Consider the following 27,375-nt stretch of genomic DNA (forward strand, 5'->3'; position numbering starts at 1 on the left):
CTCTGTCTTCCCTCCTGTCTCTGTCTTCCCTCCTGTCTCTGTCTCTGTCTTCCCTCCTGTCTCTGTCTCTGTCTTCCCTCCTGTCTCTGTCTCCGTCTTCCCTCCTGTCTCTGTCTCCGTCTTCCCTCCTGTCTCTGTCTCCGTCTTCCCTCCTGTCTCTGTCTCCGTCTTCCCTCCTGTCTCTGTCTCCGTCTTCCCTCCTGTCTCTGTCTTCCCTCCTGTCTCTGTCTCCGTCTTCCCTCCTGTCTCTGTCTTCCCTCCTGTCTCTGTCTTCCCTCCTGTCTCTGTCTCTGTCTTCCCTCCTGTCTCTGTCTTCCCTCCTGTCTCTGTCTCCGTCTTCCCTCCTGTCTCTGTCTCTGTCTTCCCTCCTGTCTCTGTCTCCGTCTTCCCTCCTGTCTCTGTCTCTGTCTTCCCTCCTGTCTCTGTCTCTGTCTTCCCTCCTGTCTCTGTCTCTGTCTTCCCTCCTGTCTCTGTCTTCCCTCCTGTCTCTGTCTCTGTCTTCCCTCCTGTCTCTGTCTTCCCTCCTGTCTCTGTCTCCGTCTTCCCTCCTGTCTCTGTCTCCGTCTTCCCTCCTGTCTCTGTCTCCGTCTTCCCTCCTGTCTCTGTCTCTGTCTTCCCTCCTGTCTCTGTCTCTGTCTTCCCTCCTGTCTCTGTCTTCCCTCCTGTCTCTGTCTCTGTCTTCCCTCCTGTCTCTGTCTCCGTCTTCCCTCCTGTCTCTGTCTCCGTCTTCCCTCCTGTCTCTGTCTTCCCTCCTGTCTCTGTCTCCGTCTTCCCTCCTGTCTCTGTCTCTGTCTTCCCTCCTGTCTCTGTCTTCCCTCCTGTCTCTGTCTCTGTCTTCCCTCCTGTCTCTGTCTCTGTCTTCCCTCCTGTCTCTGTCTCTGTCTTCCCTCCTGTCTCTGTCTTCCCTCCTGTCTCTGTCTTCCCTCCTGTCTCTGTCTTCCCTCCTGTCTCCGTCTTCCCTCCTGTCTCTGTCTCTGTCTTCCCTCCTGTCTCTGTCTCTGTCTTCCCTCCTGTCTCTGTCTCTGTCTTCCCTCCTGTCTCTGTCTCTGTCTTCCCTCCTGTCTCTGTCTTCCCTCCTGTCTCTGTCTTCCCTCCTGTCTCTGTCTCTGTCTTCCCTCCTGTCTCTGTCTTCCCTCCTGTCTCTGTCTCCGTCTTCCCTCCTGTCTCTGTCTCTGTCTTCCCTCCTGTCTCTGTCTCCGTCTTCCCTCCTGTCTCTGTCTCCGTCTTCCCTCCTGTCTCTGTCTCTGTCTTCCCTCCTGTCTCTGTCTCTGTCTTCCCTCCTGTCTCTGTCTTCCCTCCTGTCTCTGTCTTCCCTCCTGTCTCTGTCTCTGTCTTCCCTCCTGTCTCTGTCTCTGTCTTCCCTCCTGTCTCTGTCTCTGTCTTCCCTCCTGTCTCTGTCTTCCCTCCTGTCTCTGTCTTCCCTCCTGTCTCTGTCTCTGTCTTCCCTCCTGTCTCTGTCTTCCCTCCTGTCTCTGTCTCCGTCTTCCCTCCTGTCTCTGTCTCCGTCTTCCCTCCTGTCTCTGTCTCCGTCTTCCCTCCTGTCTCTGTCTCCGTCTTCCCTCCTGTCTCTGTCTCCGTCTTCCCTCCTGTCTCTGTCTCTGTCTTCCCTCCTGTCTCTGTCTCTGTCTTCCCTCCTGTCTCTGTCTCTGTCTTCCCTCCTGTCTCTGTCTTCCCTCCTGTCTCTGTCTCTGTCTTCCCTCCTGTCTCTGTCTTCCCTCCTGTCTCTGTCTCCGTCTTCCCTCCTGTCTCTGTCTCCGTCTTCCCTCCTGTCTCTGTCTCCGTCTTCCCTCCTGTCTCTGTCTCCGTCTTCCCTCCTGTCTCTGTCTCTGTCTTCCCTCCTGTCTCTGTCTTCCCTCCTGTCTCTGTCTCTGTCTTCCCTCCTGTCTCTGTCTTCCCTCCTGTCTCTGTCTCTGTCTTCCCTCCTGTCTCTGTCTTCCCTCCTGTCTCTGTCTCCGTCTTCCCTCCTGTCTCTGTCTCCGTCTTCCCTCCTGTCTCTGTCTCCGTCTTCCCTCCTGTCTCTGTCTCCGTCTTCCCTCCTGTCTCTGTCTCCGTCTTCCCTCCTGTCTCTGTCTCTGTCTTCCCTCCTGTCTCTGTCTCTGTCTTCCCTCCTGTCTCTGTCTTCCCTCCTGTCTCTGTCTCTGTCTTCCCTCCTGTCTCTGTCTTCCCTCCTGTCTCTGTCTCTGTCTTCCCTCCTGTCTCTGTCTCTGTCTTCCCTCCTGTCTCTGTCTCTGTCTTCCCTCCTGTCTCTGTCTCTGTCTTCCCTCCTGTCTCTGTCTTCCCTCCTGTCTCTGTCTTCCCTCCTGTCTCTGTCTCCGTCTTCCCTCCTGTCTCTGTCTCCGTCTTCCCTCCTGTCTCTGTCTCCGTCTTCCCTCCTGTCTCTGTCTTCCCTCCTGTCTCTGTCTCTGTCTTCCCTCCTGTCTCTGTCTTCCCTCCTGTCTCTGTCTTCCCTCCTGTCTCTGTCTCCGTCTTCCCTCCTGTCTCTGTCTCCGTCTTCCCTCCTGTCTCTGTCTCCGTCTTCCCTCCTGTCTCTGTCTCCGTCTTCCCTCCTGTCTCTGTCTCTGTCTTCCCTCCTGTCTCTGTCTCCGTCTTCCCTCCTGTCTCTGTCTCCGTCTTCCCTCCTGTCTCTGTCTCTGTCTTCCCTCCTGTCTCTGTCTCTGTCTTCCCTCCTGTCTCTGTCTTCCCTCCTGTCTCTGTCTCCGTCTTCCCTCCTGTCTCTGTCTCTGTCTTCCCTCCTGTCTCTGTCTTCCCTCCTGTCTCTGTCTCTGTCTTCCCTCCTGTCTCTGTCTTCCCTCCTGTCTCTGTCTCCGTCTTCCCTCCTGTCTCTGTCTCCGTCTTCCCTCCTGTCTCTGTCTCCGTCTTCCCTCCTGTCTCTGTCTCCGTCTTCCCTCCTGTCTCTGTCTCCGTCTTCCCTCCTGTCTCTGTCTCCGTCTTCCCTCCTGTCTCTGTCTCCGTCTTCCCTCCTGTCTCTGTCTCTGTCTTCCCTCCTGTCTCTGTCTCCGTCTTCCCTCCTGTCTCCGTCTTCCCTCCTGTCTCTGTCTCTGTCTTCCCTCCTGTCTCTGTCTTCCCTCCTGTCTCTGTCTCTGTCTTCCCTCCTGTCTCTGTCTTCCCTCCTGTCTCTGTCTCTGTCTTCCCTCCTGTCTCTGTCTCTGTCTTCCCTCCTGTCTCTGTCTCTGTCTTCCCTCCTGTCTCTGTCTCTGTCTTCCCTCCTGTCTCTGTCTTCCCTCCTGTCTCTGTCTTCCCTCCTGTCTCTGTCTCTGTCTTCCCTCCTGTCTCTGTCTCTGTCTTCCCTCCTGTCTCCGTCTTCCCTCCTGTCTCTGTCTTCCCTCCTATCTCTGTCTCTGTCTTCCCTCCTGTCTCCGTCTTCCCTCCTGTCTCTGTCTCTGTCTTCCCTCCTGTCTCTGTCTCTGTCTTCCCTCCTGTCTCTGTCTCTGTCTTCCCTCCTGTCTCTGTCTTCCCTCCTGTCTCTGTCTCTGTCTTCCCTCCTGTCTCTGTCTCCGTCTTCCCTCCTGTCTCCGTCTTCCCTCCTGTCTCTGTCTCCGTCTTCCCTCCTGTCTCTGTCTCCGTCTTCCCTCCTGTCTCTGTCTCTGTCTTCCCTCCTGTCTCTGTCTCTGTCTTCCCTCCTGTCTCTGTCTTCCCTCCTGTCTCTGTCTCTGTCTTCCCTCCTGTCTCTGTCTTCCCTCCTGTCTCTGTCTTCCCTCCTGTCTCTGTCTCTGTCTTCCCTCCTGTCTCCGTCTTCCCTCCTGTCTCTGTCTCTGTCTTCCCTCCTGTCTCTGTCTCTGTCTTCCCTCCTGTCTCCGTCTTCCCTCCTGTCTCTGTCTTCCCTCCTATCTCTGTCTCTGTCTTCCCTCCTGTCTCCGTCTTCCCTCCTGTCTCTGTCTTCCCTCCTATCTCTGTCTCTGTCTTCCCTCCTGTCTCCGTCTTCCCTCCTGTCTCTGTCTTCCCTCCTGTCTCTGTCTCTGTCTTCCCTCCTGTCTCTGTCTCTGTCTTCCCTCCTGTCTCTGTCTTCCCTCCTGTCTCTGTCTCTGTCTTCCCTCCTGTCTCTGTCTCCGTCTTCCCTCCTGTCTCCGTCTTCCCTCCTGTCTCTGTCTTCCCTCCTGTCTCTGTCTCTGTCTTCCCTCCTGTCTCTGTCTTCCCTCCTGTCTCTGTCTCCGTCTTCCCTCCTGTCTCTGTCTCCGTCTTCCCTCCTGTCTCTGTCTCCGTCTTCCCTCCTGTCTCTGTCTCCGTCTTCCCTCCTGTCTCTGTCTCCGTCTTCCCTCCTGTCTCTGTCTCCGTCTTCCCTCCTGTCTCTGTCTCCGTCTTCCCTCCTGTCTCTGTCTCTGTCTTCCCTCCTGTCTCTGTCTTCCCTCCTATCTCTGTCTCTGTCTTCCCTCCTGTCTCCGTCTTCCCTCCTGTCTCTGTCTTCCCTCCTGTCTCTGTCTCTGTCTTCCCTCCTATCTCTGTCTCTGTCTTCCCTCCTGTCTCTGTCTTCCCTCCTGTCTCTGTCTCCGTCTTCCCTCCTGTCTCTGTCTCCGTCTTCCCTCCTGTCTCTGTCTCCGTCTTCCCTCCTGTCTCTGTCTCCGTCTTCCCTCCTGTCTCTGTCTTCCCTCCTGTCTCTGTCTCCGTCTTCCCTCCTGTCTCTGTCTCCGTCTTCCCTCCTGTCTCTGTCTCCGTCTTCCCTCCTGTCTCTGTCTCCGTCTTCCCTCCTGTCTCTGTCTCCGTCTTCCCTCCTGTCTCTGTCTCCGTCTTCCCTCCTGTCTCTGTCTCCGTCTTCCCTCCTGTCTCTGTCTTCCCTCCTGTCTCTGTCTCTGTCTTCCCTCCTGTCTCTGTCTCCGTCTTCCCTCCTGTCTCTGTCTCTGTCTTCCCTCCTGTCTCTGTCTTCCCTCCTATCTCTGTCTCTGTCTTCCCTCCTGTCTCCGTCTTCCCTCCTGTCTCTGTCTTCCCTCCTGTCTCTGTCTCTGTCTTCCCTCCTGTCTCTGTCTCTGTCTTCCCTCCTGTCTCTGTCTCTGTCTTCCCTCCTGTCTCTGTCTTCCCTCCTGTCTCTGTCTTCCCTCCTGTCTCTGTCTCCGTCTTCCCTCCTGTCTCTGTCTTCCCTCCTGTCTCTGTCTCTGTCTTCCCTCCTGTCTCTGTCTCTGTCTTCCCTCCTGTCTCTGTCTCCGTCTTCCCTCCTGTCTCCGTCTTCCCTCCTGTCTCCGTCTTCCCTCCTGTCTCTGTCTCTGTCTTCCCTCCTGTCTCTGTCTCTGTCTTCCCTCCTGTCTCTGTCTTCCCTCCTGTCTCTGTCTTCCCTCCTGTCTCTGTCTCTGTCTTCCCTCCTGTCTCTGTCTCTGTCTTCCCTCCTGTCTCTGTCTCTGTCTTCCCTCCTGTCTCTGTCTCTGTCTTCCCTCCTATCTCTGTCTCTGGCTTCCCTCCTGTCTCTGTCTCTGTCTTCCCTCCTGTCTCTGTCTCTGTCTTCCCTCCTATCTCTGTCTCTGTCTTCCCTCCTGTCTCTGTCTCCGTCTTCCCTCCTGTCTCTGTCTCCGTCTTCCCTCCTGTCTCTGTCTCTGTCTTCCCTCCTGTCTCTGTCTTCCCTCCTGTCTCTGTCTTCCCTCCTGTCTCTGTCTCTGTCTTCCCTCCTGTCTCTGTCTCTGTCTTCCCTCCTGTCTCTGTCTCTGTCTTCCCTCCTGTCTCTGTCTCTGTCTTCCCTCCTATCTCTGTCTCTGGCTTCCCTCCTGTCTCTGTCTCCGTCTTCCCTCCTGTCTCTGTCTCCGTCTTCCCTCCTGTCTCTGTCTCCGTCTTCCCTCCTGTCTCTGTCTCTGTCTTCCCTCCTGTCTCTGTCTTCCCTCCTGTCTCTGTCTCTGTCTTCCCTCTTATATCTGTCTGTTGTTTATTCTCAGTGGACTTAGGGGCCAAGGTGGGCATGGTGGAGAATTTTGCTCAAAGCTTGCAGAAAGGCTGGGCACAGTGGCTCATGAATGTAATCCCAGCACTTTGGGAGGCCAAGGAGGGCGGATCACCTGAGGTCAGGAGTTTGAGACCAGCCTGGTCAACATGTCAAAACCCTGTCTCTACTAAAAATACAAAAGTTAGTCGGGCGTGGTGGTGGGCGCCTGTAATCCCAGCTACTTGGGAGACCGAGGCACGAGAATTGCTTGCACCTGGGAGGCAGAGGTTGTAGTGAGCTGAGATAGTGCCACTGCACTGCAGCCTGGACCACAGAGTGAGACTCTGACTCAAAAAAAATTAAACAAAAAACTTGCAGGAAAAGTTTGAAGAGGATTTTTTATGCCTCCCCAGAATGCACCCTCCCCACCCCATGCGGTCAAGGGACATTTATAACTAGAGAATCCCGGCAGCCTGGGGCTGCACCGTGGCTGGGGTAGAAGACCCATGCCCAGCTCCTTCTCCAAGGGGCCCCCGGCCGCCTGGCAGTTCAGCCAGGACTTCCTTCCACCGAGGTCCCTGATGTCACTTACATTGATGATGACAGCAAGCTTCCCAATGCCTCTGAGGATATTGTACCAGATTCCTGGGGGAAGAAGAAGTCACGGTTTTAAAGAACCCTACACTCTCAGTCATTGCAGCCACCAGGCAACAGCCTGAGCGGGTACCATCCTTGCAGGGGCCAGGCTCTCTCACAGCAGTCAGAGGCTTACGGCAACCAAGAGTCATTTGCTCAGGTCCTGAGGAAGCCAGGTCAGTGCCAGGGCCTGGTGTGCACCAGCCCTTTCTGACAAGCTCACCAGCTTCTAAAAGAGGGGCTTAAAGACAGCTGCTCCCTCAGTGGTTCTGCACGATCTCCCCGTGCACCTGTGTAAATACTAGTTGGCTCAGATGAAACTTTTTTTATTCCTAAAGTGACTAAGATTCAATTGGGGTGCAGCTCCCAAAGCTCTGGCGGAGGATACCTGTATTCAGGGCTAGGCCAGACACAGGAGTGCAGGTCGAACCGTTCCCCATCTGCACACCCCCTTGCTCCCTTTACTCCAAGACCCAGGGTTGCACCAAATCACAGATGAACAAGAAGATCACAACACAACGCCCGGGGCCATGCTGGCCTCTCCATTGTCTTCCCAGCGGCCACGAGATCTAGCAGGGCCCAGGAAGGAGTCCCTCAATGGCCCAGGAAGCAGGGCCTCAGTGTTGCAATTCCTGGAAATGGTCCAGTGTCCCGGACTGACCCCTGGCTCACCCTAATTGCACCCTATCATGCCCAGCAGTGTCGTATGCAGCGGTTTGGCTGGGAGCCCAATCCTGAGGCCTGCTCTCCATGCCCTGAGCCGGCTCTGAGATGGGTGATAACCAGCACTCGTCAGAAAGGACCAAGACGGAGCAGATGGACTTCCTGCCTGTGCAGGAGGCTGCAGGGAGAGCTGTACATAGCGCTTCTGCCCTGGTAGCCAAGGGGAGCCTCTCAGTCCCCATTTCTGGGGTGCATGCTGGTGGTCTGCAAAGGCAGCAAGAGTTCAGGCCCCCTGTGTGGCCCAGAGCTAGAAACCACAGGCTCAGATGAAACCTCCGAGACCAGGATCTCTTGCTCCCTGCCCCCAGCCAGCTCCAATTCAATGACAGACCACAGTCACAATCATCATCAATCAAAAATGCCACTGTAGGCTGGGTGTGGAGGCTCACGACTATAATCCTAGCATTTTGGGAGGCTGAGGTGGACAGATGACTTGAAGCCAGGAGTTTGAGACCAGCCTTGCCAATATGGCAAAACACCATCTCTACTAAAAATACAAAAATTAGCTGGGCACGGTGGCACATGCCTGTAATCCCAGCTACTCGGAAGGCTGAGGCACAAGAATAGTTTGGGCCAGGGAGGCTGAGGTTATGGTGAGCCGAGTTCACGCCACTGCATTCCAGCATGGGCAACAGAGAAAGGTTCTGTCTCAAAAAAAGAGAGAAATACCCACTGCAACCCATTGCTGGTGGGCAGTTTGAGAAGTGACGATCACTATTCCCTGACCCCTCTCTCCAGTCCTCGGGCCACGGGAGCCATCACCTAATTGTAGCTCCATTGATCTTTTGCACGGGCGCAGCGATCCTCAGTTTATTTTTCTGCTGGAGCAGGTGGTGGGGCAGTCACATGGGCTCTGCACACTAGCAGCCCCAGGGCCACCCCATCCTGAATAAAGCACCTGGGAACGCAGGTGCGTGAGGGCTGGATGGCACAGCCCTACAAAGTCAGCACTGAAGTGCTCCCTCAGGAGTGGGAACACTTCCCGCTCTGCTTCTCCTGGCTGGGTGTCAGGGCTGAGGGCCCTCCGTGGACTCCAAGCTCCTGGGGCAGGCTGCTAATTGCACGTCCCTGTAGCTTCTGGGTCTAGCTTGGTGTCTGGCACATGAGGTGGGTGCTGCTGGATAAATGCCTGCTGAGTGACTGCACGAGCGTAGAAAGCCCTTTCCAACCGGATGCTGGCGCCGGAGCAGAGGCTGCAAAGCAGTGGCAGGCAGGCCGCATCCACGCTACATGGCCATTTTGTTACGCTTGCCTACTGCTTAAAAATGCAGACTGATGCTTAAAAACCGGGAAAATGTATTTAAAAAAATCAAGGCCGGGCGCATTGGCTCACGCCTGTAATTCTAGCACTTTGGGAGGCTGAGGCGGGTGGATCACCTGAGGTCGGGAGTTCGAGTCCAGTCTGGCCAACATGGCGAAGCCCCGCTCTATTAAAAATACAAAAATTAGCTGGGTGTGGTGGCAGGCGCCTGTAATCCCAGCTACTCAGGAGGCTGAGGCAGGAGAATTGCTAGAACCTGGGGGATAGAGGTTGCAGTGAGCCGATATTGTGCCACTTCACTCCAGCCCTGGCGAATGAGTGAGACTCCGTCTCAAAAAACAAAAAAAAAACAAACAAACCAAAAAAAAAATCGAGACTCCTCGGCTCTGGTCCTGGCTGGCTGCTGCGTCTCCTTGGCAACAGCTGGCTGTGATGCTGTGATGCCCGGGGCGCCCCCTGCAGGTCGGGCTGTGCACCACAGCTCTGCTGTCTGTGCCGGGGCCTCCAGGCGACCTCTGACCTCAGACTTCCATTATGGCCGCCTTAGCATCCAAACCCAGACCCGGACTAGAGAGTTGAATGTTTCAAGCAATGTGGGAACGGGCACACTGCTCTGTGGCCATGAAGAACACTCCTAGGACTTAGTCTCACTTGTGCGTGTGGCCCACCTGGCCCTTGGGGCTCTGAGTTTGAGACCTCTGAGGTGGGGTGGGCCTGGGGTGGGGGTTGAAGTCTTTGGCTGTGGGGCTCCCGAGGGACGCGGCTCCTGAGCTCAGGGCCTTGGAAGGGCAAGATTCAGGCAGGCGAGGGGGTCTGTCCAGGTGATTGCCCAGCGGGCCCAGAGAGACAACGGGAAGTGGGAGGGATGAGGAGGGGATGAGATGGAGCCGGGAGCGGGGTCTTCCTCGTTTCCAGGCCCGGATGGAGCCTGTCCTGACAGGTCTGCAGGATTTCTATGTCCAGGAGGATGACTCTCCGTGTGGCCCTGCACATCCGTGGGGTGTGTTAGAGAAATGCAGAACCGACAGCCCAGCCCCAGCCCCAGCCTACAGAATCCGCCTCTCCTGGGGTGGGGCTGGGAACCCCGAGTTATTCTGAGGCACACTCCAGGGAGACACTCACTGCTCTGAGGATCTCTGTAAACTAAAAATAAAATTCTAATCCCCTCCTCAACCATTTAAATGGGGTCCATTATCTCGGCTAGGGAACCCTCAAGTTAACCTGAAAAACTGGTTCAGGCCATGACAGGAAGCAGGGGGCATGGGGAGGGTCAGACAGGCCTCCTCATGCCCTCCTCCCTTTTGGAATTCAGCAAAAGCCGACCAGTGTGACCATCAACACAGACCTTAAGTCTGATAAACATTTACAGTCTATTCTCTCTGACCCTCTTTCCTGGAGGTTTCATCTGCATGATAAAACCTTGGTTTCCACAACCCCTTATCATAACCCAGACTTTTCTTTCTATTGATAATAACTCAACCAATTGACAATCAGAAATTTTAAAAATAGGCTGGGTGCGGTGGCTCACTGCTGGGGCACTTTGGGAGGCAGAGGTGGGCAGATCACCTGAGGTCACAAGTTGGAGAAACATGGTGAAGTCTTGTATCTACTAAAAATACAAAATTAGCCAAATCTGGTGGCACACACCTGCAATCCCAGCTACTCAGGAGGCTAAGGCAGGAGAATCGCTTGAACCCAGGAGGCGGAGGTTGCATCATGCCATTGCACTCCAGCCTGGGTGACAAGAGTGAAACTCTCTCTCTCAAACACACACACACACACACACACATATATATATATATACCTATAACCTGGAAGTCGTCCCACCCTGTCCCGCCTTTCTGGACCAAATCAATGTATATCTTAGATATATCTGATTGATGTTTCGTGTCTCCCTAAAATGTACAAAACCAAGCTGTACCGCGACCACCTTGGGCCCATGTTCTCAGCACCTCCTGAGGGCTGTGTCATGGGCCGTGGTCACTCATATTTGGCTCAGAATAAATGTCTTCAAATATTTGACAGAGTTTGACTCTTTTCATTGACATCTCTAAGTAAAAGGGGATGCTGTGCTTTTGGAATACTCTTTGGGTGGGCTTCTTTGATGACAGTCCTGTTGGGGAAAACTGCCTCATTTTTACTTCCCCAAGTAAATTCCTTGGTTTCTTTCCCAAGGAATTTTTCCCACTCTAGGGGATGCTAAGCCCCATTTCCCAGAACAGTACAGGGAGGTATTTGGACAAAGCCAGGTGCTTGGCGAGGCCACCACTGCTGCCCACAGGCAGTGCCTGGGAGCCGAATGGAGGCTGCGCTTTCCCACCAGCAGGCTGTGAAGCACCAGGAAGAGAACAGGAAGTCGAAGCCAGGGCTGGGGAGCTGGAGCAGATTCCCACGCATGGCTGGGTCCCTGCTGTGACCCGCTGGATGGCAGGGTGATCTAGGCACCTGTGCTTTGTGGCACAGCTTCCCCCAGCCACCCAGGGCCTCAGAGGTGCAGGTCACAGGGGCCACAGGGGCCCTCTGTCCCCTCGAGGAGCTCGCCTGGGGGCCCTGCACGGATCATAGAAGGAATACAAAAGCCTCTTCAAGGAAAGGCTATGGTTAAGGAATCCACAAACAAACGAGTGAAAGGAGGGCAGATTATGCCTTCAGCCAACCGGACAGGAACCAGGAAGTGAGTAGCTGATCCGTAAGAACTGAGCAAAAACAAGCCAGGTGCAAAGAGTCCAAAGAGGCATGCGGAAGGCCTGCTGCTGGTGGGGACGCCAATGCCTGCAGAGGGACTGCAGGAAGCCAAGGCCATTGAGCTGCTGCTCTCTTTCACCCTGGTGGGTTTGCAAGCTTCATTCAGCCACCGTCTGGGGACAGCCAGAGCTTCTCGAAGCAGAGGGCACCAGAGCAAACACATGCACACTGTGATGCGGCAGGTGGCGGGCAGGGGTAGGGCACTGTCAGGTGCCTGATCATCGGGCCTTTGTGAGGACTTAGCGTGGGCTGCATTCTTCTCTTTGTTTTCAGCTGTACCTGCTGGAATGGGATGGCACTCTTTTCTTTACTGCCGTGGGGCAGGGAGCTCCAGAATTTCCGAGGACTGCAGGGAGCACCTGGTGAGCGGGCCCGGAGCTCCCCCTTTGGGGTCTTTGGTACACAGGGTGAGGTTTGCAGAGGCAAACCCTCTATGCATGCAGGAGGCCTAGGGCTTGAGCTCTCTGCTTCCCGCTCAGCTGTTACCGTCTGGGCCTCGGTTTCCCATCTGGAAAGTGGCACCGAGGGAAGATTCACTCAGGCTTCCCCCCCGGGGTTCCCTGGAGGACACGACAGGCTGAGGTTCTGAGGAAAGTTCATGTTGGAGGCAGCTCTGTGGCGCGATCTTCAAAGCAGCGCTATGCGGAGGCACAGCCTGGGATGCAATCTCGCCTTGCTCCTGAGAGCGGGTGTGCAAAGATGGCCATGGTGGCCTGTTTTTCGATAGCCTCTTTTTCACTTGTCCCGCCAGCTAAAAATGACCTTTTTTTTTTTTTTTGAAACGGAGTCTTGCTGTTGCCCAAGCTGGAGTGCGGTGGCACGATCTCGGCTCACTGCAAGCTCCACCTCCCAAGTTCACGCCATTCTCCTGCCTCAGCCTCCCAAGTAGCTGGGATTACAGGCGCCTGCCACCATTAAAAATTAAAATGCCACCACAAAAATTAGCGCTCCCAGCTAATTTTTGTATTTTTAGTAGAGATGGGGTTTCACCATATTGGCCAGGCTGGTCTCAAACTCCTGACCTCAGGTGATCCACCTGCCTCGGCCTCCCAGAGTGCTGCGATTACAGGCATGAGCCACCACGCTAGGCCCTGACCTTTTCCACTTTTAAGTATGAAATGAAAAATGTATGAAAAATGTAGCCTTTGGGTGAGAACCACTGCCTAAGACTTGAGGACGTCGTTTCTGGGTCCAGGAAGCCTAAAACATTCACTCTGGCTCTTTACTGAAGACAAGTGCTGACCTCTGACCTAGAGCACCAGCAAATCAGCGCTTCAGCCTTGCGCCACCTCTGGCCATGTAGGGCTGTGGTATGAGGGGTGAGGGGCGAGGAGCTCACCCATGGCCTCAGCAGAGGCAGAACAGGGATGCTGGTGGTTAGCGGGGTCTTCGGAGGGTTAGTTAGCTCATGGCTTTTAAAGCCTTTGAAATTTGTAAACAAAATCTCACAGGGCAGTCTAATATAGAGTGTCTGTGTTCTGAGTCTTCATTACCTGGGTCACCCAGAGAAGAGATGACGTAGGGAAGCAAAAGTATCCAAACACAGTGCCATGACCTCTTACCCACGAGCCCTGGGATGTCCCTCCCTATAAGTCACCGAAGTTTCCAGGCCCCTTTCAAAGCCAGGGCCTTACGCAGGGCAAATGTGAAGCTGCAGGGTGAACTGCAGGGTGAATCGCTGCTATCTGATGGTCTTTGAGCTGTGAAAATGACAATTTCATCTGTTTTAGTCTACAAGACAGCCAAGTGTTAAGAGAAGCCAGAGTTGAAGTTATCTTGGAGCCAGACAGTGGAGGATTGGTGGATTTGGTCACCAGTGGATGCTGGGCTTGCCACAAGGGGCCAAGGTGTCGACCAAGGAGCTTCCAACCAGGACAGAGCCGCTAACAACTTAAGGAGAGAACACGGACTAGGGTGAGGTGATCCGAAGGGTGTTGCCAGCGAGAATGACACACGTACTAAGGACTGGAGAAGCCCTTGGAACAACTGAAAAGGCTTCCCACATTTCTTTTTTTTTTTTTTTTTGCGATGGAGTCTTGCTCTGTCGCCCAGGCTGGAGTGCAGTAGCACGATCTCGGCTCACTGCAACTTCTGCCTCCCGGAATCAAGGAATTCTCCTGCCTTAGCCTCCTGAGGAGCTGGGATTACAGGCTCCCACCACCATACCCGGCTAATTTTGTATTTTTAGTAGAGACGGGGTTTCACCATGTTAGTCAGGCTGGTCTCGAACTCCTGACCTCAGGTGATCCACCTGCTTTGGCCTCCCAAAGTGCTGGGATTACAGGCATGAGCCACTGCACCCGGTCAGTTTCCCACTTTTTGTAAGATTACGTTTGGCCTACAAAAGCCTAACCCAAAACTATCTTATCAAGCTGATATGGAATCTTTATTTCAGCAAGGTGATATCCCCAATACGTAATCCAACCTTTTGTTTATTCCAATAATTAGTACAAAGGTGCTATTCTCACTAAAATTTGTTAAATTTGAGATAAAATGAATGTATGTTTGTAATTTTGTTTTCACCCTGAAAATTGGGTCCTACCATAAGATAAGATGGGATCACCCTTCCTGTGAGGGCTGGCTCTGGTGGAGGCCTGTGTGGGGCTCCCATACCCCTCACCCTCCTGGACAGATTGTCGTCCTATCTCTGCTTAAATGCCTCTGGTAACAGGGAGCTCTCTAACCCACAAGGAAGTCTGCTCTGTTTTTGACCCCTCTGACTATTAAAGTTATTCTTTTTCTTTTTCTTTTTTTTTTGAGACAGGGTCTCTCTGTTGCCCAGGCTGGAGTGTAGTGGCATGATCACATCTCACTGCAGCCTTGACCTCCTGGGCTCACACGATCCTCCTGCCTCAGCCTCCCAAGTAGCTGGGACCACAGGTCTGCGCTACCATATCCAGCTAATTTTACTTATGTTTTTGAGACAGGATCTCACTCTGTTGCCCAGGCGTGGGCACAGCTCACTGCAGCCACAATCTGCGTGGGCTCACTGAACCTCCCACCTCAGCCTCCTGAGTAGCTGCGACTACAGGCATGCACCATCATGCCCAGCAAATTTTTCTATTTTTCATAGAGACAGGGTTTCGCCATGTTGCCTACGCTGGTCTTGAATTCCTGGGCTCAATGTGGAGACAGGGTTTCGCCATGTTGCCTAGGCTGGTCTTGAACTCCTGGGCTCAAGCTGTGCCTTCTCCTGGGCCTCCCAAAGCACTGGGATTACAGGAGTGAGCCACGGTGCTCAGCTCAAGTTATTCTTTATGCTGACCTGAAATATACATTCTCCCAACCTCACACCCTTTCTCCACGTGGTCAAGGTGCCTTAGTGACGGGGTTAAAAAGCTGGAGTTGAGTTGCATCTTGGCTTTGATTCCTGTAGGCAAGCCATGCAATGACTGGGACTGTTCTTCCCTGTCTACAGAGGGGGGCTCCTTCCTTCCTTTTCTCTTTTGTGAACATTAAATGATGCCATGACATGCAATGTAGGAAGGCACATGCTGAACAGCTAACACTCCTTTCCCGTTGGTCTTGCCCTGGCTCTGGGGTCACACACTTGCTACAGGTAGGTGTCGCCAGCCATCAGAGAGGCAATGTAGTCTCTTGTACCTCCTAAAGCAGCAGGTTGTTGAGACATTCAGATGTCTGGGACCCACACTTTCCAAACGTCGTCTGTGACCAATGCATCTTAGGAGGGAACGGGTGGGGACAGGGCTAAGCGAGCCTCCACGTCTTGTGTTACCTGCCCCCCAGGCTCCACCCGGCAAAGGCTGAGTGAAGAGCCCCAGGAGGGACACCTGGTCAGCTCTGGCTCTAGCTTCTGGAGCGTGGCAATCCCCTCCCCAAACCCAGCACGCATGTGGAACTGGTCCTGCCGGCCCATGGGGTCACTCACCGATGTCTTTGGCTCTGACAGCCACCGGCCTTCGGAGCTCAGTGACAAACTTTTTGGCGTCCAGGCGGATCTCAATGATGTTGTTCAGCAGCGCAAACAGCGGGGCCAGGGGGAAGGAGGCGACAAACAGGGTGACAAAGCCAAACTGGATGACTGCAGAGAGAGCCCAGTGCCAGTCAGCACCCCATGAGCCACAGCCCATAAGCGGGGACTCCACCACCCCATGTGCCGAGCTGCACAGGTCTGGCTGCTGCCCCACCTCCAACAAGCCCACCTGCATAGACCACCTGTTGGGATGGACCCTCCATGACCCTGGGTGACCTCCAGGAGTGGACTGAAGGCAGAATTCCAAATTTTGCTCTGAATCTGTGTTGGACTCTTGAATAAAGGGAGTGCTCACTTAGCTATGGCTAATCTTTTTTGAGATAGTCTCGATCGGTCACCAGGCTGCAGTACAGTGGCACAACCATGGCTCACTGCAGCCTCGACCTCCCAGGCTCAATGAATCCTCCCACTTCAGCCTCCCGAGTAGCTGGGACCAAGGCATGCACCACTATGACTACTTAATTTTTGTATTTTTTGTAGAGCTGGGATTTTGCTATGTTGCCCAGGGTGGTCTCAAACTCCTGAGCTCAAGTCATCCACCCAAAGTGCTGGGATTCCAGGCATAAGCCACCTCGCCAGCCTATGTCAAATTTAAAAAAATCATCACCAAAAGGAAAAGGACCATCGTGAGCTCAAAGGCCCAGCCTGTGGTCATTCCCCTGCCTGTGCTGGGAAGGGACGTGGCAGTGGCTCTGCTGCTTCCATCATGGGGGCTCCCTGGGACCTGGGGGACCTGCCTGCATGGCTGCATCTTCCAGAGCCCCCAATTTTCCCTTGCATCAGGCCTCCTGGATCTGGGTGGGACCCAGGACAGTCCCTCGCCTCTGCCCCTGCGGCCCTCCCCCTGGGGATCGTCCCGCCCAGGAGCTGGCTCTGGGGCTTCTTTGGCTTTGGATGCTGCATCCAGCACGGGGCTGGGCTCCTAGGAGAAGGTCAGGAAAAGGTTGCTGAGTGGAACTGAGCAGGAAAGCTGGTTCAGGAACTGCACAGCAGGACCCAGTCCAAGGGCGTTTGGTGCCAGGCGGTAAACAAGGAAGCCGGCAGAATGTCACTGTGTGCCTGGCGGGCTGAGTGTGGGCATTGTTAGCATGTGGGGTAGGCCGTGCGGGGTGCCCTGAGTGTGAGCACTGTTAGCATGCAGGATGGGCCATGGCGGGGAGTGCCCTGCAAGTTCTGTCCCTGGGCTGTCTTGCTCGCCCTGGCAAGGTGGGCTGAGTGGGAGTTCTCTGGTCCTGCCTGAGGTCCCTGGAGGGGATGAGGGATTGCTTGTGTAGGGTGGTGTGTGCTGTGCATGAGGGCGGGGGGCTGCTGAGGCCTGAGGCTGTGGGTCACTCACCAGGGTGGGCTTTCTCACTTCCGAGTGGTGCTGCCTACTCTGGCACTAAGGGTATGACCGGGGAGCTGGAGACACTGCCAGGGCTGGGGCCAGGGAGGGAGGGTACAGGGGGTGGGGAGGTGGGGCATTCCCAAATGGGCTTGTTCTCCCCATCTATCCACATCCGTGGCTTGAGCCTTCCTTGGAGGAACAGACTGGCAGCCCACGGGGTGGGGAGAAAGCCAGTGGGTGTGGAAATGTGCCTCGGTCAGTGGGGGCAGGGTGGGGCACGGGTGAACCACTCCCCGTGTATGTGGGCAGGAGGCGCCTGCTCCAGAAATCCCCTTTGTCCAAACCTATCAGGAACTCGGGACGTGACGTCCAGCCACTAGGAAAATAAATCCAGGGAAGGGGCTACCAGTCTCGTGGCCCACTGCAGGCTGTGCTGGTGTCTGGGGCTCTATTCTCCCTAGGGTTTCCTGTGGAAGGAGTGACCCTGCAGGCAGGGGAGGCCACCTCCCAGACCCCGTCCCTCCTGGACGAGTGGCCAATGCTGAATTTAAACAGCTGAGAGCTGTTTGCCCACCGGCCTGACCCTGGTTCAGCTTGGACTTTATTCCAGGAGAAAACAGAGAGGAGCCACAGAACGCCACACTTAAGATTCCTCTCCTCTGGTCAGCGGCAGGGTGCTCCTTGCACAATTGTCTGGGGAGCCAGGAGTGACATATGTGGACACTTCGGCCAACAGGAGGGGCACAGGGCAGCACTTGCGGTGAAATTAAACAGAAACGCTCCCCGCCCTCTAAGGGGCCCTTACTCCCAGGCCTTTGTTCAAAATGCAGCCTGCCAGGTCTCACCTGGAGCAGACCAGGGACAAGCCTGGGAACGGGCATTTTACAGAACTTGACCTTGGTGGCCGGGGCACTGCATGCTGGGAGCCCCGTCTACAGCAGTCTTCCTGACTACTTTTGCTCATCCATTTAGTCAGCAAACACCCATTGAGCACCCACTGTATACCTGGACCTGCTCTAGGAGCAGGGCTATGGGATGAGGAGTAAGAGAGGGCGAGGCTGCCATCCTACCAGGGGGAGACAGAAGAGGGATGACGGGGTGAGGCTGTCTGCTGGGAAGCAGAAACACCAAGCAGAGGAGGGGTGGGGGTTGTGGCCGTGTCAGGCAGGGGCTGCCCCTTTCAAACACGGTGGTCAGGGAAGGCTTCTCTGTTGGGGAACATTCCGAATAGAGCCCGGCAGGCAGGAGAGAGTGAGTCATGCAGGTATTTGGGGGAGGGCATTCCAGCAGGGCACATCTAGTGCAAAGGCCCTGGGGCGGCCCAAGCTCCGTGGGGCTGGGGAGCAGCAAGGAGGCCAGCATGTGCAGAGCACAGGAGCAGGAGGGAGAGGTAAGTGACCAGGTCAGGGAGAGTCCAGAGCCGTGCGGACCGCACCTGGCTTTTTCCCAGCTCTCCTTGGCCACCCCCTAAAGGTATGTGCCGCCTCTTGGCATCCTCCTGGCCAGCCACACGATTGAGGGGGGTAAGGCTCAATCCCTGGGTCTCCTTTGAGCACCTGCCCTGTGCTAGGGGCAGCTGTCGCCAGCCCACAGGTGAGCAAGTCCTGGCTCCTGCAACTCAGGAGCTCACCACCAGGAAGGGGAGATGAGTCATGGACCCAAAGCAGGAGGCCTGAAGGGCACTGGGGCTGAGACGAGGGACCTCGGATTGCGGGGGGTTTCAAGTGAGGAGGATCTTGTAGCTTAGCAGGGCTGAGCCCTCGGCTGCTGAGGGAGACTGAGGGAGGAGGAAGAGCTGCACAGCCGAGGCCGGGTTCGGGTTGCCCTGAAGGGAACTGTGCCTGGGGACCGTGCTTGGGGACCGTGCCTGGGGACCGTGCCTGGGGACCATGCCTGGGGACCGTGGCTGCTTGACCTGGGCCTCTGGAAGACAGGACAGCCATGCTCACCGACCCAAGGGAGCAGCAGCACCAGGATCCCAGGGTCTGCATCTCCCTCCTCCCCGCCCAATGCTTCCGGAGGGATGCTGGGCACCGCGGGGTCGGGGGCATCATGCCCCTGCAGCCCTTCCCCACTCCAGGTGGCATGCTGGCCTGATTTCTATCCTGACGTCACCTGCCTGTCCCGGCTGTCACTCACTCATTTCCATGTACTCTGGGGTGAGGCCCGCGAAGGGCTCCAGGTTGTAATCCACCTCATACCGCTGCTTCCTCTTCACACACTCCTCGTGGTCAGGGGGGCTCTGCCGCTTCAGCCTCAGGTAACGGATGAGCTTCTTCATCTTCCTGAGAGATGTGACACCACACAGTTAGGTTTGCAGAAAGGTGAATCTGGGGCTCGGGTCTGGCACCTCTGGTGATGTGTCTTTTTTTTTTTTTTTTTGAGACAGAGTTTCACTCTCTTTGCTCAGGCTGGAGTGCAGTGGCACTGTCTCAGCTCACTGCAACCTCTGCCTCCCGGGATCAAGCAATTCTCTTGCCTCAGCCTCCCGAGTAGCTGGGACTACAGGCACACGCTGCCACGCCCAGATAATTTTTTGTATTTTAAGTCGAGATGGGGTTTCATAGTACTGCCCAGGCTGGTCTTGAACTCCTGAGCTCAGGCAATCCGCCCGTCTCTGCCTCCCAAAGTACTAGGATTATAGGCATGAGCCACTGCGCCTAGCCTCTAGTGATATTTCTAAGTTTCTGCTTTAAATCTAAAATTCACTTGTTTGCAATCATTTCTTTATATGATCTCCTCTGCCGTTTCCCCAAAAGGCAAGGGGTAAGCGTCATGGCTTTGCTGGCTACAGAAGGAAATGGAGGTGCAGGGAGGGCAAACGGCCACTTGTGACCCACAGGAGGGCCCAGCAGGCATCAGGGACACAAGAACAGTGGAGGCTGGTCATGCCCAAGTGGACTCTTGGGGAAAGACACAGATCATGGAAAATGGCCCAACAAGTTCCTGACTCCAGAGACCTAGGAGCTGTTGGGGAGGCGGGAATGGGATATGGATTTCTGAAGGTACAAGGTAATAAGGAGGCTGAGTCCCCCAGCCTCCATCTGGAAACCCTGGGGAGCCAGCATTGGGCTTGGGGGCACCTGGTGGTACCCCACATCCCCAGCCAGCATGGAGTGGGGTGTCATTCTGACTTCCTCTCCCTCCTTTGTCCAAAATGGAGTGGCTTTATTTTTTAATGTTTTTATTATTTATTTATTTTTTGAGACAGAGTCTTAGTCTGTCGCCCAGGCTGGAGTGCAGTGATGCGATCTTGGCTGACTGCAACCTCCACCTCCTGGGTTCAAGGGGTTCTCCTGCCTCAGCCTCCCATGTAGCTGGGACTACAGGCATCCACCACCACGCCTGGCTAATTTTTGTATTTTTGGTAGAGACGGGTTTCACCGTGTTGGCCAGTCTGGTCTCGAATTCTTGACCTCAAGTGATCCGCCCACCTCAGCCTCCCAAAGTGCTGGGATTACAGTTATGAGCCACTGCGCTTGGCCCTGTTTTTGTTTTTTAAAACAGGGTCTCACTCTGTGGCCCAGGCTAGACAGAGTGCAGTGGTACAATCACAGCTCACTGCAGCCTGGAACTCCTGGGCTCCAGCGATCCTCCTGCCTCAGCCTCCTGAGTAGCTGGGACTACAGGCACGCACCACCACACCTGGCTAACTTTTTATTTTTTGTAGAGGTGCAGTCTTGCTTTGTGCCCAGGCTGGTCTTGATTTCCTAGGCTCAAATGGTCCTTCTGCCTCGGCTTCCCAAAGTGCTGGGATTGCAGGCGTCAGCCACCATGCCTGACCTGGGGTGGCTTTTGCCTCATCTTCCCTCTGTGTCCTCCTTCTCTCCCTGTTTCTGGTGCCCGCATCTTGGTTGAAGCCCTGCGTCCACCCAGACCACCGCAGGAGCCATCCACACACCCCTCCGCCCGTCTCGCCTCTGTCACTCTAACCCGCCACACTCACGGGATGCCAATCTCGAACAGGTTGTTCTGGATCAGCTGTTTCCCCAGCATGATGATGCTAAGCTGGATGCATAGCTCCATCAGGCAGCCTCCTGGCGCACACTGTGGACAGAGAGCAGCATCAGCCCCGCTACAGGGACACCGGGAGAGGGACCGCAGCCCTGCAAGGAGGCCCACCCTCATGCCATGGGTTGACCTGCATCCTCCAAAAAAAGACACTCAGGTTCTAATCCCCGCCACCTGGGAACGTGGCCTTATTTGCAAAAAGGGTCTTTGCAGATGTAGTCAGGTCAGGGGGTGTTCATGCTGGGGTAGGGTGGGCGCCCATCCGAGGACTGGTGTGCTCAGAAGAAGAGAAGACGCGGGCACAGAGGGAAGAGGCCGCGTGAAGATGGAGGCAGAGGGTGGAGTGGCGGAGTAAAGGAACCATGAGAACTTCTGTAGTCCCCAGAAGCTGGGAGAGGCAAGGCAGGTCCTCCCCTAGAACCCTTGAAGGGAACACAGCCTGGCTAACACCTGGATGCTGCACTTCCAACCTTCAGAACTGTGAGACTCCATCTCTGTTATTTGAAGCTGCCCAGTCTGTGGGATTGAGTTGCGGCAGCCCCGGGAAACTGGCACACCCCGCCTACAGGCTGCTGGGCTTGGGGGCTGCGGCTGGGAGCTGGGAGCACATTGGGAGGGAGTAGGCAGGGGTGGGGCAGGGCCTCAGGGCGCCTCCTTTTCCCCAGTGCCACTGGCTGGTCCCATGCACCAGTCACCATCCACTGCCTCTGCACCACCATGTCAGGCTGAGCGCATGCAGCAGGCAAGCTCCACAGGAGGCGAAAGTCACCCCTAAGGCCTAATGCCCCTGACGCAGTGGGCCTGTGCCACCTTAGGCCAGGGACCCCGCAAGCAGGCGACAGTCAGAAACCTATCTGCGCTGGAAGTTTAACTTGTCCAAGCAAAGGGAACACCAGGGATGCGTGATGACCCCTGAGGCACAGCAAATTTGTTCTGCATTCCAAATAAAACCTAGTAAATGCCCACATCTGTCTTGGAGAGCCATGCTTTCAGAAAAAGCAATTACACCATTTGCTTTATTATATGACTTCTCTGACCCGGGACGAGTGTGACAGGGGATGATGATACAAAAAGGAAAGAGCATTTCATAAGTTTGGCACAGATGCCCATTACTGTGGAGGAGGCCCATGTCTTGGGCTGCCCAGGGGCCTGCATTCAGGTAGTTGAACCTCTAGGCTGCGCTCCAGACAGCCAGATCACCCTGTACCTGATGTCCACCCTATCCTCGATACCTTGTTTCACAGGGTCTTTATCAAGAAGACCCACCCTCTTATTTTCTGATAAGCTGAATTACGCTGTGGATTGGAAATGTTGAGACCAGAACCACTCATAGGCCCTGAAGCCCCGGCTTGGTCTGATGGAGCCCCTGGTTGTGAAACAGACAGTGGAGCAAGTCCATGGGCCGTGACAGAGGCTGAACCAGGCTGGCACAACCAGACCTTCTGTGGCCAGGATCGCTGGGCAGAAGTGAAATGCCACGAGCGTGGTGTTTGAGGGTAAAGAGACAAGCATTTCAATGTCTAGCTAAAAAAACAAACAAACAAAGGTAGCCAAGTTCTGTTTTGTCCTCATTAATTCATCTTTTTTTTTTTTGAAATGGAGCCTTGCTCTGTCACCCAGGTTGGAGTGTAGTGGCGAAATCTCAGCTCACTGCAACCTCCACCTTCCAGGTTCAAGCGATTCTCATGCCTCAGCCTCTTGAGTAGCTGGGATTACAAGCACACACCAATGCGCCCAGCTAATTTTTTGTGTTTTTAGTAGAGATGGGGTTTCACCATGTTGGCCAGGCTGCTCTCGAACTCCTGACCTCAGGTGATCCAACAGTCTCGGCCTCCCAAAGTGCTGAGATTACAGGCATGAGCCACTGCGCCCAGCCTTCATTCATTCATCTTAACCAGAAGAGAAATATTCAGTCTCACAAAAAAAGAAATGAAAAGAAAAACCAGATGTCCTGCTTTTCTTTCATAAACTCTATAGCGAGTTTACCCTTCTAGGTGATTCTATATGAACACACCAAATAAGATCAAAGCCCGCCCCACCACGTCAGGGGAACAGAAAAGTTCCCAGCAGGAAGGAAAGAAACCACTGTTCTTTGCTGAACAAATATGCTGCGGCTGCTTCTCCCAAGTGCTTCTCCCAAGCACGGTGTAGACAAATCGTAAGCAAAACACAAGGGGCTACCAGAAACGAATAAAATTTCGGTTACCTCTTCCATTCGGAAGGAACGGAAAATGTACACGTAGTCGCCCGGGCGTCCGACAAACCTGAAACGATGGGGGAGGTCATTAGAAAGAAGATGAGCCCCTAGCTCAGCTCCGGGAGAGACCCCCAAGTGGGGACTGTGTGGCGTGTGAGTCCTGCAGGCCCAGCCTCAAGGGTATCTACAGGTGGCTCTCCCTGCCTGGTCACATCTGCTAAAAGATGACCACAGTGGTTTTCACTGGTCAAAGGTTGGATTCCCAAACCCAGAGATGGGTCAGAAAAAGGAACTTCTTCAGTGAGAGGTCATGAGACTGAGAGGCAGTGGGAAGGGGGCCCAGCGGGGCATTAAGGCAAAGACCACCGTGGTCTGAAGACTGCAAGCTGCTGCGCTAGCTTCCCCGGGACTCAGGACGTGCCGCTGGCACAGTGATGTCCGTGGACAGCTGGCACAGAAGCACTCTGGGGACCTCGGGCAGCTGGGGCAGGTGGTGGCCAAAGGCCACCTTGGGTGGGGATAGACAGCCTCTCAGCCTTCTAGGGGCTGGTGTGGGGTGTGGAGGCTTCCGAGAGCCTGCTCCATCCTGGATGCACTCGGCGAGGACTGGACCCCTTGGCAGGGCCCTGGGAACCTGGGCCAGGAGGGCGGGCATGGCACTGGTGAATCACATGATGTGGAGGAGGCGGCCTTTTGGGGGGCTCTGAGATGAGACCAGCCAGCCCCTTGCGGGAGTGGCGGTGGAGGTGGGGGCATCATTGTGGGTGGGCCGCAGGCCCCACCACAGCCTGGGATGGCTCCAGAGGGTCCAGGCGGGGCAGGTTTCACCCCACCAGGAGCTGTGAAGAGGGCTCAAGTGGCCAGCAGCCGCACTTCCACGCCCTCCTCTCTCCTTGTCCCCACTCTGTGGACTCCTCCCTACCCCTCACTTCCCGGGGTCCCCACTGCCCGGGGTCCTCACTGCCCAGGGTCCTCACTCCCGGGTCCTCACTGCCCCATCCTCACTGCCTGAGGTCCCGACTGCCTGGGCTCCCTGCTGCCCAGGGTCCGGCCGCTCTGGAGCCTTAGCAGGGCCCAGGCCTTCTCCCTGACCCTCATCGGCTGCAGGTGCCACAGTGTCTGCCCTGTCTTGGGCTCCAGGTGCCCCCCGCCTGTGGGGAGGGAGAGCCCTCCCCTGGACTTGGGAGAAGCGAGGTAGGGAAAATGCTGAAGATGTCCCTACCGGCCTTTGAAGAACGCCACGTAAAAGATGGGGGTGTAGGAGTTCACAAACTTCAGCAGGAAAGCCTTGAAGATCAGCCTCTCCTCGAAGCTTTTCTCCGTCTTCGGGACCTCTAGAGGGAGGGGTAGGATGATACTGAGGCTGTGGCTGGGATGGCCCCCAACAGCCTGGTCCAGTCTCTGGCTGGCCACTGACACCGTCACTCAGTTGGCTCTCATAGGCGCGCCAGGGCCTGTGATCAGGATCCCCGTTCAGAGCCAGGGAGCTGGGGCCCAGAGAAGTTAAGCAACAAACTCAAGGGTGCACAGCAAGAGGCAGGCGACTCCGGCTGCCTGAGTCCAGGCCATGGGTACCTGGAATGTGGGCACTCACCGATCTTGGTAAGCCACCGGGCTATGCAGCCGTACACCTCATCCAGGAGGATGATGACCACTAGGTTGATGATGACCGCAGTAGCTGTGACTGTGACCCGGATGTTGGACCGCACGGAGGGGGAGGAGTTCATGGCCAAGGCGGCGGCCATGGAGATTCTGTAGATGATGACGCCAAGGACGATGGCAAAAGTCACTGCAATCTGCAGGGGGGGGAAGGGGCACTCTTGGTTGGGGGCCCACCCAGGACCTTCCTGGGCCTGCCCCATCTACTCCCTCAGCCCAGCTGTCCCCCAACCTTCCTGCTCTTCTGCTTCAAAACAAGGACTGATATTTCTTGAGCACCTGCCAAATGCTAGGCACTTTCTGTGCATTAACTAGAGACAGATGGACGAGGGGCTAGTTTCTGTTCCAAGGAAGAGGACACTGAGGTTCAGAGAGATCACGTAGACAGGCCAGGTCACCCAGCTCAGGAGCTGGGATTTACCAGGCGGTCTACCCAAGCCTGCAGTTCACAAGATCTCTGCGCTACCATCTTCCTGGAGCCCAAGCACGGTCCCCAAGCAGAGCCCAGGACACAGTATGGCCACCAGGCCAGTGGCTGGTCCCAGAGCAGGCTGATTGAGCGGGAGGCTTCTCCCAGAGCAGGCTGACTGCTGGGAGGGGCTTCTCCCCCAACCCATGGTGAGCTCAGGGACATCCTCACATGGTGTGCAGGGCTGAGGTGTGCCTCCCTCACAGCCACCTCCTGGGGACTCCCCTGGTAAAGGAGGCGGGTGCTGCCTGGGATGGGGCAGGGCTTTGGGTCTGGCTGGAGTTGCTTTGGGTCCCTTCTCCCAGCCAGCAGCTCCCTTCCAGCTCCCCCACCAGAGCGAGGTCCTCCTCTTGCCAAACCTACCGTGGGACCAGAACATTCCATAAAACTTGGGTTGGCGGTTGCCTGAGAAACCGTGGTGGGAGCTGGCTACAATGACAAGATTGTTCCACACATTGCTGTCTGTCTGTCTGTCTGTCTGGGCTCCCTCACCCTGCCCTGCCCTGCCCTGCCCAGGGGTGTGGATGCCCCATTCTGAGCCCTCATTGAGGACGGATGGACCGAGGGCTGGGTAGGAGAAGCACAGAGCAAAGTCAGGCTCCTCCCCTAGGCGTGAAACCACCCACAGGACACAGGCTCTGTCTTGTCACCCTGTGTCCCCGCGTTCCAGGAAATCGCACATTTGCTCCCATGCAACGGTGCAGAGGGCAGGTCCCGTCCCTGCTAGCACGGTCACGGGTGGCTCCCAGGACAGACCCAGGAGGCCTGGGGCTGCCCTCTGTGTCTCCCAGTTGCAGCGTGGGATGGGTCTGTCTGCCCCAGAGGGAGTCCGCAGCTTTCAGAAACCTAGAAAAACTCTCATTTCACGTTCTGGGCCATTACCACCGGCTTCTGCAGGCATCTGCTAGTAACACATGGTGACCACACCCTGTCCAGGAAAACGCCTGCAGCCCTCACCACACCCTGACGAAGGAGTAGCCCTGCTGCGAGGCGTGGGGACCCCTCCCTGGCCAGTTCCGGGGAACGAGGGTTTTCCTTGGAAAAGCCCTCGGTCCTGCCAAGAGGCCTCCAGGACGTCTGTCCCCGTGCCAGCATGCGGAGGTGCAGGTGGAGCACCGGGCCTGTGGGAGACTCAGCGGGGGAGGCCCTCCACCCCAGCAGGCACGTCCCCTGCCCTGCCACGGGGCAGTCGGGCCCACAACAGGCACACCCTGCGGCAGGCTCCCTTCCAGTCTCCCTGGTCCATCTCCCCTGCATCTCCAGGACCAGGGGCATGAGGGGGCACATCCTAGGTGCTCAGCCAATGTTTGTTCACTGAATGAAACTCCCAAGTTGAAGACAAAGCCGTGTCCTCTTCAACCCTATGAAGCCCTTGACGGGTTTACCAGGATGTCAAGGCTGGGAAAAGAGCCGGCTACTTCCCTATCCAATGTCCTCTCTGTCTTTCCTCTACCATCCTGCCTTGCTGAGACGGCAGTGCGTGCTCATTCCTCAGCCTCCCTGCAGAGGCTGAACCAGTTCTGACCAATGAGATGCAAGCAGAGGTGTGGCAGGTCTTCTGCGAAAGCACCTTCAGACAGGGCCTGCCACCCCTGGCCCATCTCTCCCCCGCCCTTCCCCTTCTTCCAGCCTGGAGAGTGGAAGTGATGTTGGAGGTGCAGCAGCCATGTTGTGACCAAGAGGGGACCTACTCCTAGGACAGGTGAGTAGAAGGTCAGAGAAGCCAGTGACTCTGATGGCATCGTGAGGCCACCAGACCAGCCCTAGACGGCCACCTCCTTCCCGGCCCCTCACTGGCCCTTCTGTGACAATGCTGTTGCTTCTGCAGTGGGAGTGGCTGAACCTCAGGCTAGCCTCTGCTGGGTGAGGGATGGGGAGCCTCCGGCTATCTCCCAGCCCCCTCGCCTGGCGCCTGGCCAGAGGGGACACATCCCCTCAACACGAGGCCAGGTGCCCTCCCACCAAGTCACTGGAGAGCACAACAGCCCCCAGCTCCCACTGAGGGGCTCTCCTTCCCCAGGTAAGGGGGAGGAGCAGGCCCCGCCGCTGAGACCACCCTGCTCTGGACTTCTTTATGTCGGCCGGGGTCCCTCTTACTGTACCTGAGAGCGTGAGGGGACACTGGATCTTCCCGCTGCTTCCATGACTCGATCAGGGGGCCCTTGGCCCCTCACTCAACCCAGAAAACAAAAACAGCTCCCTGCCTCTGTCTCTCCAAGTTCCTACGGAATGGCATGGATCTTGGAGCAGGCAGTTCAACTGGCACCGGTTTCTGCAGGCATATGCCAGTGACTACATGGTGACCACGGCCACCGCCTCTGGCTGGCACCAGAGGAGAGGGTGCAGTCTTCCGGCTTTAGTTTCTGTGTCAGCAGGAGAGGGATGGTACCAGGACTGGCCAGTGGCAAGGACTGAATGAGACACTCCAGTGAGGGCCTCAGTGCACAGCTGCCAACCTGGGTCTCCGAGTACCAGGTCTCTGGGCTTGGTGGCCGCAGGAGGCGCTGCCTTCAAGCT

At 55.8% G+C, this 27,375-nt stretch overlaps 1 protein-coding gene across 2 annotated transcripts in view; it reads right to left on the reverse strand.

Annotated features, from left to right (window-relative positions):
- Positions 1 to 27,375, reverse strand: part of ANO1 (anoctamin 1) — a 203,415-nt gene that overhangs the window by 11,200 nt on the left and 164,840 nt on the right. For both annotated transcript variants that reach the window (XM_050758122.1, XM_050758123.1), the window contains 7 exons: positions 24,325 to 24,526; positions 23,953 to 24,064; positions 22,740 to 22,797; positions 20,469 to 20,569; positions 18,662 to 18,807; positions 15,091 to 15,243; positions 6,429 to 6,481 (listed from right to left, as the gene is read on the reverse strand). In XM_050758122.1, the coding sequence (XP_050614079.1) occupies positions 6,429 to 6,481; positions 15,091 to 15,243; positions 18,662 to 18,807; positions 20,469 to 20,569; positions 22,740 to 22,797; positions 23,953 to 24,064; positions 24,325 to 24,526 (825 nt within the window). The remainder of the gene's footprint in view (positions 1 to 6,428; positions 6,482 to 15,090; positions 15,244 to 18,661; positions 18,808 to 20,468; positions 20,570 to 22,739; positions 22,798 to 23,952; positions 24,065 to 24,324; positions 24,527 to 27,375) is intronic.

This window comes from Macaca thibetana, chromosome 14 (assembly GCF_024542745.1).
Source record: "Macaca thibetana thibetana isolate TM-01 chromosome 14, ASM2454274v1, whole genome shotgun sequence".
Classification (NCBI taxonomy): domain Eukaryota; kingdom Metazoa; phylum Chordata; class Mammalia; order Primates; family Cercopithecidae; genus Macaca; species Macaca thibetana.